Source organism: Pseudophryne corroboree, chromosome 1 (genome assembly GCF_028390025.1).
Source record: "Pseudophryne corroboree isolate aPseCor3 chromosome 1, aPseCor3.hap2, whole genome shotgun sequence".
Lineage (NCBI taxonomy): Eukaryota > Metazoa > Chordata > Amphibia > Anura > Myobatrachidae > Pseudophryne > Pseudophryne corroboree.
This window is the reverse complement of record NC_086444.1, coordinates 852,219,990-852,234,193: the sequence shown is the minus strand read 5'-3', so window position 1 is coordinate 852,234,193 and position 14,204 is coordinate 852,219,990. Positions and strand designations below refer to the sequence as shown.

General features: G+C 45.0%; 1 protein-coding gene across 2 annotated transcripts in view; it reads left to right on the top strand.

The window, feature by feature from the left end:
- The window catches only part of FGF5 (fibroblast growth factor 5), an 86,927-nt gene that overhangs the window by 15,706 nt on the left and 57,017 nt on the right, over positions 1-14,204 (top strand). For both annotated transcript variants that reach the window (XM_063919958.1, XM_063919957.1), the window contains exon 2: positions 13,116-13,219. In XM_063919958.1, coding sequence (XP_063776028.1) covers positions 13,116-13,219 — 104 coding nt within the window. The remainder of the gene's footprint in view (positions 1-13,115; positions 13,220-14,204) is intronic.

Genomic DNA, 14,204 nt, shown 5'->3' with positions numbered 1-14,204 from the left:
CACACCCCCTGCAAGTGCTGGAAGGAGCGCCCGCAGTCCAGTTCCTGATAGTCAAATTGAAGATGTCAGTGTTGAAGTACACCAGGATGAGGATATGGGTGTTGCTGGCGCTGGGGAGGAAATTGACAAGGAGGATTCTGATGGTGAGGTGGTTTGTTTAAGTCAGGCACCCGGGGAGACACCTGTTGTCCGTGGGACGAATATGGCCATTGACATGCCTGGTCAAAATACAAAAAAAATCAGCTCTTCGGTGTGGAATTATTTCAACACAAATGCGGACAACAGGTGTCAAGCCGTGTGTTGAATTTGTCAAGCTGTAATAAGTAGGGGTAAGGAAGTTAACCACCTCGGAACATCCTCCCTTATACGTCACCTGCAGCGCATTCATAATAAGTCAGTGACAAGTTCAAAAACTTTGGATGACAGCGGAAGCAGTCCACTGACCACTAAATCCCTTCCTCTTGTAACCAAGCTCCTGCAAACCACACCACCAACTCCCTCAGTGTCAATTTCCTCCTTACACAGGAAAGCCAATAGTCCTGCAGGCCATGTCACTGGCAAGTCTGACGAGTCCTCTCCTGCCTGGGATTCCTCCGATGCATCCTTGAGTGTAACGCCTACTGCTGCTGGCGCTGCTGTTGTTGCTGCTGGGAGTCGATCGTCATCCCAGAGGGGAAGTCGGAAGACCACTTGTACTACTTCCAGTAAGCAATTGACTGTCCAACAGTCCTTTGCGAGGAAGATGAAATATCACAGCAGTCATCCTGCTGTAAAGCGGATAACTCAGGTCTTATCAGCCTGGGTGGTGAGAAACGTGGTTCCGGTATACATCGTTAATTCAGAGGCAACTAGAGACTTGATTGAGGTACTGTGTCCCCGGTACCAAATACCATCTAGGTTCCATTTCTCAAGGCAGGCGATACCGAAAATGTACACAGATGTCAGAAAAAGAGTCACCAGTGTCTTAAAAAATGCAGTTGTACCCAATGTCCACTTAACCACGGACATGTGGACAAGTGGAGCAGGGCAGACTCAGGACTATATGACTGTGACAGCCCACTGGGTAGATGAATTGCCTCCCGCAGCAAGAACAGCAGCGGCGGCACCAGTAGCAGCATCTCGCAAAAGCCAACTCGTTCCTAGGCAGGCTACGCTATGTATCACCGCTTTCCATAAGAGGCACACAGCTGACAACCTCTTACGGAAACTGAGGAACATCATCGCAGAATGGCTTACCCCAATTGGACTCTCCTGGGGATTTGTGACATTGGACAACGCCAGCAATATTGTGCGTGCATTACATCTGGGCAAATTCCAGCACGTCCCATGTTTTGCACATACATTGAATTTGGTGGTGCAGAATTATTTAAAAAACGACAGGGGCGTGCAAGAGATGCTGTCGGTGGCCCGAAGAATTGCGGGCCACTTTCTGCATTCAGCCACCGCGTGCCGAAGACTGGAGCACCACCAAACATTCCTGAACCTGCCCTGCCATCATCTGAAGCAAGAGGTGGTAACGAGGTAGAATTCAACCCTCTATATGCTTCAGAGGATGGAGGAGCAGCAAAAGGCCATTCAAGCCTATACATCTGCCCACGATATAGGCAAAGGAGGGGGAATGCACCTGACTCAAGCGCAGTGGAGAATGATTTCAACGTTGTGCAAGGTTCTGCAACCCTTTGAACTTGCCACACGTGAAGTCAGTTCAGACACTGCCAGCCTGAGTCAGGTCATTCCCCTCATCAGGCTTTTGCAGAAGAAGCTGGAGACATTGAAGGAGGAGCTAAAACAGAGCGATTCCGCTAGGCATGTGGGACTTGTGGATGGAGCCCTTAATTCGCTTAACCAGGATTCACGGGTGGTCAATCTGTTGAAATCAGAGCACTACATTTTGGCCACCGTGCTCGATCCTAGATTTAAAACCTACGTTGTATCTCTCTTTCCGGCAGACACAAGTCTGCAGAGGTTCAAAGACCTACTGGTGAGAAAATTGTCAAGTCAAGCGGAACGTGACCCGTCAACAGCTCCTCCTTCACATTCTCCCGCAACTGGGGGTGCGAGGAAAAGGCTAAGAATTCCGAGCCCACCCGCTGGCGGTGATGCAGGGCAGTCTGGAGCTAGTGCTGACATCTGGTCCGGACTGAAGGACCTGGCAACGATTACTGACATGTCGTCTACTGTCACTGCATATGATTCTGTCACCATTGAAAGAATGGTGGAGGATTATATGAGTGGCCGCATCTAAGTAGGCACGTCAGACAGTCCATACGTATACTGGCAGGAAAAAGAGACAATTTGGAGGCCCTTGCACAAACTGGCTTTATTTTACCTAAGTTGCCCTCCCTCCAGTGTGTACTCCGAAAGAGTGTTTAGTACAGCCGCTCACCTTGTCAGCAATCGGCGTACGAGGTTACTTCCAGAAAATGTGGAGAAGATGATGTTCATCAAAATGAATTATAATCAATTCCTCCATGGAGACATTCACTAGCAATTGCCTCCAGAAAGTACACAGAGATCTGAGATGGTGGATTCCAGTGGGGACGAATTAATAATCTGTGAGGAGGGGGATGTACACAGTGAAAGGGATGAGGAATCGGAGGATGATGATGAGGTGGACATCTTGCCTCTGTAGAGCCAGTTTGTGCAAGGAGAGATTGATTGCTTCTTTTTAGGTGGGGGCCCAAACCAACCAGTCATTTCAGTCACAGTCGTGTGGCAGACCCTGTCGCTGAAATTATGGGTTCGTTAAAGTGTGCATGTCCTGTTTATACAACATAAGGGTGGGTGGGAGGGCCCAAGGACAATTCCATCTTGCACCTCTTTTTTCTTTCATTTTTCTTTGCATAATGTGCTGTTTGGGGACAGTTTTTTTGAAGTGCCATCCTGTCTGACACTGCAGTGCTACTCCTAGATGGGCCAGGTGTTTGTGTCGGCCACTTGGGTCGCTTAGCTTAGTCACACAGCTACCTCATTGCGCCTCTTTTTTTCTTTGCATCATGTGCTGTTAGGGGACTATTTTTTTGAAGTGCCATCCTGCCTGACTCTGCAGTGCCACTCCTAGATGGGCCAGGTGTTTGTGTCGGCCACTTGGGTCGCTTAGCTTAGTCACACAGCTACCTCAATGCGCCTCTTTTTTTCTTTGCATCATGTGCTGTTTGGGGACTATTTTTTTGAAGTGCCATCCTGCCTGACACTGCAGTGCCACTCCTAGATGGGCCAGGTGTTTGTGTCGGCCACTTGGGTCGCTTAGCTTAGTCTCACAGCTACCTCATTGCACCTCTTTTTTTCTTTGCATCATGTGCTGTTTGGGGACTATTTTTTTGAAGTGCCATCCTGACTGACACTGCAGTGCCACTCCTAGATGGGCCAGGTGTTTGTGTCGGCAACTTGTGTCGCTTAGCTTAGCCATCCAGCGACCTTGGTGCAAATTTTAGGACTAAAAATAATATTATTAGGTGTGAGGTGTTCAGAATAGACTGGAAATGAGTGGAAATTATGGTTATTGAGGTTAATAATACTGTGGGATCAAAATGACCCCCAAATTCTATGATTTAAGCTGTTTTTTAGGGTTTTTTGAAAAAAACACCCGAATCCGACAAAAAATTTTCGGTGAGGTTTTGCCAAAACGCGTCCGAATCCAAAACACGGCCGCGGAACCGAATCCAAAACCAAAACACAAAAGCCGAAAAATGTCCGGTGCACATCACTACATTATACTACACCATATTGCTCTTTATTCACATTAGACCACACAGTAGTGCCCTTTCTATACATTACGCCACACATTAGAGCACCTTATACACATAATGCCACATTTAGTAATGCATTTATACACATAATACCACACAGTTTTGCCCCTTGCACATATGACACACATTATTAATATCCTTATAAACATAATGCACCTTACACATTATGACATTTATTAATGCTCTTATACACATAATGTCCCTTACACATATGCCGCACATTATTAATGCCCTTATACACGTAATGAAACACATAGTGCCCCTTACACATTTACTGTACAGTAATAATGCATTCTTACACATGACACAAATAATGCCCCTTACACATATGCCGAACACTACTGCACAACCAACCCACTCACACACAGCACTCACACGGCCGCTAACACCTCTGCTTCTGCTTGGATACAGATGTGTCCTCATAAATCTTGCCTCAATGCTAATGCCAGGCACCTTTTTTTATGAAAATGCATCTTATTTGCATTTCTAAGTGGCTAGGATGCACAAGCAGCTTCTGCTGATTAAAATGATATGCAGCATGCCTATATTCTGTGTGAGACTGTGGCTATATCTGCATATGAAATGCTACACACAGAATATAGACATGCTGCATATCATTTTAATCAGCATAAGCTGCTGATGCCCCTAGGCATACCAAATGCCCTAGGCATTTGCCTAGTTTGCCTATGCCTATGGCCGGCTCTGCAGTATGCCCTATTTCTTATCACCACTCACTACTAGTACAGTAGATCATAGGTTCTCAAAATCAGTCCTCAGGACACCAAACAGTTCATGTTTTACATATCTCCTCACAGAGGGTCTGATTTCGATAAGTGCGCAGACCAGATACTTTATGCACAAACCCGGAGATTGGGGAACTACGCAAGTGCAGAATGAGACACACATGACCGATCGCAGTCCCCTCTTAGTTGTATCATGATTGGGGGGTGGCGACTGGGATCATTCTACAAAACATGGGTGTGTCGCCCTGTTTTACAGGAGTGCCAGGCCCAGACTTCCTGGACCTGGCAGAGGGGCTCCGATAGTCAGTCTGAATAAGCTTCAGCTTATAGAGACTGGCTGAGGGCTCCGGCCATCACCACTGATGCTGCATCTTTGGACCATATTCTCCATTTTTAATGCTTTTATTATTTCAGGATGCCCTTACACAATATTTTTTCATTTGCGTGCATATTTTGAAGCACAAAAAGGAATATTTTATTATTATTTTTTTCAATCGATTCCCCAACAGCTACAATAGGATCATCTTTATTATTTAATTACTAAAATTGTTGATATGTGTATACTCTTTGTGGTATACACGTTGGCTAGTAGTAGACATCAGCGGAATCAGCATACAAAGTAGGTCATGCAGGAAGACTTAACCAGGAGTTCAGGTGTATTGCGGTGTGACTAAGTACAGCCATACTCAAAGTAATCACAGCAGATAGTGCAGATCGAGCGGAACATATAGAGGGCCATCCAGTCAATGATACGGTATGCAGTGGTAACTAGTGATGTGCACTGGAAATTTTTCGGGTTTTGTGTTTTGGTTTTGGATTCGGTTCCGCGGCCGTGTTTTGGATTCGGATGCGTTTTGGCAAAACCTCCCTGAAAATTGTTGTCGGATTCGGGTGTGTTTTGTATTCAAGTGTTTTTTTTTTTACAAAAAACCCTCAAAAACAGCTTAAATCATAGAATTTGGGGGTCATTTTGATCCCATAGTATTATTAACCTCAATAACCATAATTTACACTCATTTCCAGTCTATTCTGAACACCTCACAATATTATTTTTAGTCCTAAAATGTGCACCGAGGTCGCTGGATGACTAAGCTAAGCGACCCAAGTGGCCGACACAAACACCTGGCCCATCTAGGAGTGGCACTGCAGTGTCAGACAGGATGGCAGATTAAAAAAATAGTCCCCAAACAGCACATGATGCAAAGAAAAAAAGAGGCGCAATGAGGTAGCTGTGTGACTAAGCTAAGCGACCCAAGTGGCCGACACAAACACCTGGCCCATCTAGGAGTGGCACTGCAGTGTCAGACAGGATGGCACTTCAAAGAAATAGTCCCCAAACAGCACATGATGCAAAGAAAAAAAGAGGCGCAATGAGGTAGCTGTGTGAGTAAGCTAAGCGACCCAAGTGGCCGACACAAACACCTGGCCCATCTAGGAGTGGCACTGCAGAGTCAGACAGGATGGCACTTCAAAAAAAAGTCCCCAAACAGCACATGATGCAAAGAAAAATGAAAGAAAAAAGAGGTGCAAGATGGAATTGTCCTTGGGCCCTCCCACCCACCCTTATGTTGTATAAACAGGACATGCACACTTTAACAAACCCATCATTTCAGCGACAGGGTCTGCCACACAACTGTGACTGAAGTGACTGGTTGGTTTGGGCCCCCACCAAAAATGAAGCAATCAATCTCTCCTTGCACAAACTGGCTCTACAGAGGCAAGATGTCCACCTCCTCCTCATCGTCCGATTCCTCACCCCTTTCACTGTGTACATCCCCCTCCTCACAGATTATTAATTCGTCCCCACTGGAATCCACCATCTCAGGTCCCTGTGTACTTTCTGGAGGCAATTGATAGTGAATGTCTTAACGGAGGAATTGATTATAATTCATTTTGATGAACATCATCTTCTCCACATTTTGTGGAAGTAACCTCGTACGCCGATTGCTGACAAGGTGAGCGGCTGCTCTAAACACTCTTTCGGAGTACACACTGGAGGGGGGGCAACTTAGGTAAAATAAAGCCAGTTTGTGCAAGGGCCTCCAAATTGCCTCTTTTTCCTGCCAGTATACGTACGGACTGTCTGACGTGCCTACTTGGATGCGGTCACTCATATAATCCTCCACCATTCTTTCAATGGTGACAGAATCATATGCAGTGACAGTAGACGACATGTCAGTAATCGTTGGCAGGTCCTTCAGTCCGGACCAGATGTCAGCACTCACTCCAGACTGCCCTGCATCACCGCCAGCGGGTGGGCTCGGAATTCTTAGCCTTTTCCTCGCAGCCCCAGTTGCGGGAGAATGTGAAGGAGGAGCTGTTGACAGGTCACGTTCCGCTTGACTTGACCATTTTCTCACCAGCAGGTCTTTGAACCTCTGCAGACTTGTGTCTGCCGGAAAGAGAGATACAACGTAGGTTTTAAATCTAGGATCGAGCACGGTGGCCAAAATGTAGTGCTCTGATTTCAACAGATTGACCACCCGTGAATCCTGGTTAAGCGAATTAAGGGCTCCATCCACAAGTCCCACATGCCTAGCGGAATCGCTCTGTTTTAGCTCCTCCTTCAATGTCTCCAGCTTCTTCTGCAAAAGCCTGATGAGGGGAATGACCTGACTCAGGCTGGCAGTGTCTGAACTGACTTCACGTGTGGCAAGTTCAAAGGGTTGCAGAACCTTGCACAACGTTGAAATCATTCTCCACTGCGCTTGAGTCAGATGCATTCCCCCTCCATTGCCTATATCATAGGTAGCTGTATAGGCTTGAATGGCCTTTTGCTGCTCCTCCATCCTCTGAAGCATATAGAGGGTTGAATTCCACCTCGTTACCACCTCTTGCTTCAGATGATGGCAGGGCAGGTTGAGGAGTGTTTGCTGATGCTCCAGTCTTCGGCACGCGGTGGCTGAATGCCGAAAGTGGCCCGCAATTCTTCGGGCCACCGACAGCATCTCTTGCACGCCCCTGTCATTTTTTAAATAATTCTGCACCACCAAATTCAATGTATGTGCAAAACATGGGACGTGCTGGAATTTGCCCACATGTAATGCACGCACAATATTGGTGGCGTTGTCCGATGTCACAAATCCCCAGTAGAGTCCAATTGGGGTGAGCCATTCTGCGATGATGTTCCTCAGTTTCCGTAAGAGGTTGTCAGCTGTGTGCCTCTTCTGGCAAGCGGTGATACAAAGCGTAGCCTGCCTAGGAACGAGTTGGCATTTGCGAGATGGTGCTACTGGTGCCGCCGCTGCTGTTCTTGCTGCGGGAGGCAATACATCTACCCAGTGGGCTGTCACAGTCATATAGTCCTGAGTCTGCCCTGGTCCACTTGTCCACATGTCCGTGGTTAAGTGGACATTGGGTACAACTGCATTTTTTAGGACACTGGTGACTCTTTTTCTGAGGTCTGTGTACATTTTCGGTATCGCCTGCCTTGAGAAATGGAACCTAGATGGTATTTGGTACCGGGGACACAGTACCTCAATCAATTCTCTAGTTCCCTGTGAATTAACGGTGGATACCGGAAACACGTTTCTCACCACCCAGGCTGACAAGACCTGAGTTATCCGCTTTGCAGCAGGATGACTGCTGTGATATTTCATCTTCCTCGCAAAGGACTGTTGGACAGTCAATTGCTTACTGGAAGTAGTACAAGTGGTCTTCCGACTTCCCCTCTGGGATGATGATCGACTCCCAGCAGCAACAACAGCAGCGCCAGCAGCAGTAGGCGTTACACTCAAGGATGCATCGGAGGAATCCCAGGCAGGAGAGGACTCGTCAGACTTGACAGTGACATGGCCTGCAGGACTATTGGCGTTCCTGTCTAAGGAGGAAATTGACACTTAGGGAGTTGGTGGTGTGGTTTGCAGGAGCTTGGTTACAAGAGGAAGGGATTTAGTTGTCAGTGGACTGCTTCCCTGTCACCCAAAGTTTTTGAACTTGTCAATGACTTCTGATGAATGCGCTCCAGGTGACATATAAGGGAGGATATTCCTAGTTGGTTAACATCCTAACCCCTACTTATTACAGCTTGACAAAGGCAACACACGGCTTGACGCCAGTTGTCCGCATTTCTGTTGAAATAATTCCACACCGAAGAGCTGATTTTTTTTGTATTTTGACCAGGCATGTCAATGGCCATATTTGTCCCATGGACAACAGGTGTCTCCCCGGGTGCCTGACTTAAACAAACTACCTCACCATCAGAATCCTCCTTATCAATTTCCTCCCCAGCGCCAGCAACACCCATATCCTCATCCTGGTGTACTTCAACAGTGACATCTTCAATTTGACTATCAGGAACTGGACTGCGGGCGCTCCTTCCAGCACTTGCAGGGCGCGTGCAAATGGTGGAAGGCGCCACCTCTTCCCGTCCAGTGTTGGGAAGGTCAGGCATCGCAACCCACACAATTGGACTCTCCTTGGGGATTTGTGATTTAGAAGAACGCACAGTTCTTTGCTGTGCTTTTGCCATCTTAACTCTTTTAAGTTTTCTAGCAGGAGGATGAGTGCTTCCATCCTCATGTGAAGCTGAACCACTAGCCATGAACATAGGCCAGGCCCTCAGCCGTTCCTTGCCACTCCGTGTCGTAAATGGCACATTGGCAAGTTTACGCTTCTCCTCAGACGATTTTGATTTATATTTTTGGGTCATTTTACTGAGCTTTATTTTTTGGGATTTTACATGCTCTCTACTATGACATTGGGCATCAGCCTTGGCAGACGACGTTGATGGCATTTCATCGTCTCGGCCATGACTATTGGCAGCAGCTTCAGCACGAGGTGGAAGTGGATCTTGATCTTTCCCTATTTTACCCTACACATTTTTGTTCTCCATTTTTTAATGTGTGGAATTATATGCCAGTAATATATCAATAGCAATGGCCTACTACCATATATACTGCGCACAACTGAAATGCACCACAGGTATGGATGGATAGTATACTTGACGACACAGAGGTAGGTAAAGCAGTGGCCTACTGTACCGTACTGCTATATATTATATACTGGTGGTCAGCAAAATTATGCACTGTCCTCCTACTATATATATACTGTGCAAAACTTAAATGCACCACAGGTATTGATGGGATAGTATACTTGACGACACAGAGGTAGGTAGAGCAGTGGACTACTGTACCGTACTGCTATATATTATATACTGGTGGTCAGCAAAATTATGCACTGTCCTCCTACTATATATATACTGTGCAAAACTTAAATGCACCACAGGTATGGATGGATAGTATACTTGACGACACAGAGGTAGGTAGAGCAGTGGACTACTGTACCGTACTGCTATATATTATATACTGGTGGTCAGCAAAATTATGCACTGTCCTCCTACTATATATATACTGTGCAAAACTTAAATGCACCACAGGTATGGATGGGAAAGTATTCTTGACGACACAGAGGTAGGTAGAGCAGTGGCCTACTGTACCGTACTGTTATATATTATATACTGGTGTCAGCAAAATTATGCACTGTCCTCCTACTATATATATACTGTGCAAAACTTAATTGCACCACAGGTATGGATGGATAGTATACTTGACGACACAGAGGTAGGTAGAGCAGTGGCCTACTGTACTGTACTGCTATATATTATATACTGGTGGTCAGCAAAATTATGCACTGTCCTCCTACTATATATATACTGTGCAAAACTTAAATGCACCACAGGTATGGATGGGATAGTATACTTGACGACACAGAGGTAGAGCAGTGGACTACTGTACCGTACTGCTATATATATTCTGGTGGTCATCAAAATTCTGCACTGTCCTCCTACTATATACTACAATGCAGCACAGATATGGAGCGTTTTTCAGGCAGAGAACGTATAATACTGGTGGTCACTGGTCAGCAAAACTCTGCACTGTCCTCCTACTATATAATACTGCTGGTCCCCAGTCCCCACAATAAAGCAATTAGCACACTGAGCACAGATATTTGCAGCACACTGAGCACAGATATGGAGCGTTTTTCAGGCAGAGAACGTAGATATTTGCAGCACACTGAGCACAGATATTTGCAGCACACTGAGCACAGATATTTGCAGCACACTGATCACAGATTTTTGCAACACACTGAACATAGAAACTGAGAGGACGCCAGCCACGTCCTCTCACGATCATCTCCAATGCACGAGTGAAAAATGGCGGCGACGCGCGGCTCCTTATATAGAATATGAATCTCGCGAGAATCCGACCGCGGGATGATGACGTTCAGGCGCGCTCGGGTTAACCGAGCAAAGCGGGAGGATCCGAGTCTGCTCGGACCCGTGTAAAAAAGGGTGACGTTCGGGGGGGTTCGGATTCCGAGTAACCGAACCCGCTCATCACTAGTGGTAACAGCAGAATAATTGTAATGACTCACTGGAGACGAGAACTACATATCCGTGTAGTACTGTGCAGGGGTGTATTAAGAGAAGAGGGGGCCCGTGTGCAGTCTACATCTGGACTTCCTCCTCTCTAGCCGGCAGCACAGTAGACTCTGTGAGACCCTAGTGCTTAGTTAGAGTCTGTTGTGCCAGGAAAGGCCAGGAAAATGGCCAATGCCCCATTTTCCCTTGGTGATTTGCTGCCGCTGATGCGAGACTCTGGAGGGATAAGTATTCAAGAAATGGGTGCAGTGTGTGTGGTGTGGGCCACCTGGACTCACATGCACTGCACACCTTGTGCCTATTATAAATGTGCTACTGGTACTTTGACTCTCAAACACAGTGGCAAGATGGCACCATGCATGCGCAGTAGCATTGTTGGCGGCCATCTTGGTAAAGGGTCTTAATGCCTCAGTAAATCCATTTCCATCAAAAATGTCTTATGAATCTGTTTCCTTTCTCCACAGTCATTAAAGTGCCAGAGCAAGTAAGGGACAGAAGGTTACTGTACTTGTTAACAGTACTCAAATGAGTGATGCTGTCCACTAACCTCATAGCAATCAATTAGACATTTGTTTTCAGTGACTAACTTGAAGAAGACAGATAAAAGCTAATTTCTTATTGGTTGCTGTGGATTTAATATAGATTTGCAAATACACTAATAAATGCTTTGTAGGCTTTAAGGGCTGTTTTATTACTGGTTAATCTTAATATGTGTAACAAGTCCAAATATTACTGGGGATACATCTAGTTGATATCTAGTGGATGTGCAATTTGAGAGAAATTTGAACATGAGCATAATAATTCAGTATGTTATAATAAGTATATGTTTTGTTTAATAGAGTAACTTTAGTATATGCACAAAGTGCTCTACAGTTGTCACTAGCAGTTGGATGTAAACTTTGCCCACAAAAGTCATTATCACATCATCCAACTTTTACTACATTACTTATTATTTTATATATAGCAAAATTACATAGAGACAGTACAAAATGGAAGGCATTCGCATTTTTGGGAGCGGAGCAGTTGTTAAGATAACAAAAAAATCTGATCCACTCCAGATAAAAATGATGATGTGCCCAGTCCCACTTCATCACACATACATCAATAGATCATATACAGTGAAATAGAGTAAATACATTGTCTTCTTGTGTGATGTAGTACCACTTTTTGTGCATTTTAAATATTATATGGGTATATTTGTGCATTAATTTGTCAAAATCGTGCCTGTTGTAGCATATTTTGCTAATGTTCCTTTTTTATTGGAGGAGCTGACTGGCCATATTAATGACTTGTGTAAATCCCCTGAGATAGGGGTAATTAGGGGCTAAACATTACTTAAGGAGTGGGAAACAGTGAGTAGGAACTTGATGTTATGACTTGACTTTGCATGTCCTATCATGTACCACAATATTAAAATCACCCCATGAATACGCTTAATAAACCAGAACAAGAATACGCAAGAATTTTTGGAGAAAGCATGTACACAAAAAAAAAAAAATTACTGCCTCCATTGTATTTAATTGTGAAATCGGATAATCAGTTAATGTGACTCTTGTAACAAAGGCAGCCAAGATTTCTTCTAACATTCCATATATAAAAAATAGGGATAAACATAGAGTAAGTTAGGAGAAAAGGGAGACAGTTGACAGTAGGTCTCAATATCATAAGTGTAAATGGTTTGATAAAATAATCCATGACAGTTTAATTTCCTCCAAAAAACCCTTGCATTAGCTTACAAATATGGACGATATAGTTCCTCGTTGGGGTGTGGGAAGATTTATTCAGGGTTTATTTTTATACTCATCGCCTCGGAGCCCTTATCCGGGTGCTGATTAATACATCAGTCCAATGAGATATCATATTGCAATGCGATCTTGGGCGGTAAGATCCTGCCCATATAGCATTGAATATGCAATCTATGATAAATGCCCCCCTTTTAAAAGGAAGCATTTTTATAGCCCAAATGCTGGGAGCTGTACCCAGCACTCAATTGTATAGGGTATTGCAAAAAATGTCCTGGTTTAGCCGCCGACACAGCTATAGATGAAGCTTCCAGCAAGACCTCCAGACACTTCAGTGGTCTTCAGTTTCAAGTGAGTGCTAATAAAACGGGTGATGGATTTACACAGGGTTCTTGAAAGACAGATAGATACATACAGCCATTGAAAAGGAGAGTTGTTATTCTTTTTTCTTCATATCTTTCCAAGGCTCTGTTTTATTTTGGGATTTCTGTCGTTCCAGGTATTTTAGAAATATTTGCTGTGTCTCAGGGGATTGTGGGAATAAGAGGAGTTTTCAGCAACTTATTTCTGGCCATGTCAAGAAAGGGAAAACTTCATGCAACTGTAAGTAACAAAATACTTTGTGAAAGTATCAGTTTAATGAAGTTGCACACTTGTCTCCTTAATTATCCTACTAAATAATGTAAATATTTATTTCACATGTGTTTTATACATCAATATGAAAACTGAATCTATCATACTCCATGTTATATAAGCTATATAAATATACTGACCAAACAAATGTGATGAACGTGTGTGTGTGTGTGTGTGTGTGTGTGTGTGTGTGTGTGTGTGTGTGTGTGTGTGTGTGTGTGTTGAGTGTGTGTAGATTTTATATATATATATATATATATATATATACACATATTGTTTATAATTATTTACATTTTTATATGTGAAATATACTGTATGACAGTGGCGTGCGGTGAGGTCAGTGGCTGGTGAGGCACTGCAGCCATAATGTCAGCCGAGTCCTGCCGATGCCCGCTACCGTCACTATCCCTGCATGCGCCGAAGGCACACATGCTCCCAGAAAACTGGTTGTGCTTTTGCAGTGAGGGTGTGGTCTCACAACAAGAGGGGAGATACAGTGGATGAAAGGGAGAGGGTGACGCCAGGGAGAGTATGACAGCAGTGGGTGACAGGGTGACAGCAGTGGGTGATGCCAGGGAGCTGGTGACAGGAAGAGGGTGACCGCAGTGAGTAACAGTTAGAGAGTGCCAGCTGTGGGTGACAGGGAGAGGGTGATGCCAGGAAGCTGGTGACAGGAAGAGGGTGCCAGTAGTCTGTACCAGCTGTGAGTGACAGGGAGAGGGTGACAACAGTGGGTGACAGGGAGAGGGTGCCAGCAGTTGGTAACAGCTGTGGGTGACAGTAGAGGGTGATACTAGGCAGAACACATTACTGTCCCACTTTGTCAGCAGTATGCATACAGCATACAACATATATTACACATTACAGCCTTGGGTCCCCAGTACAGCATGGGTGAGCTTAGACCCATGTCAAAATAAAGTTCCCGCCAATCTCCCCCATAAATCACAGCCAGCCG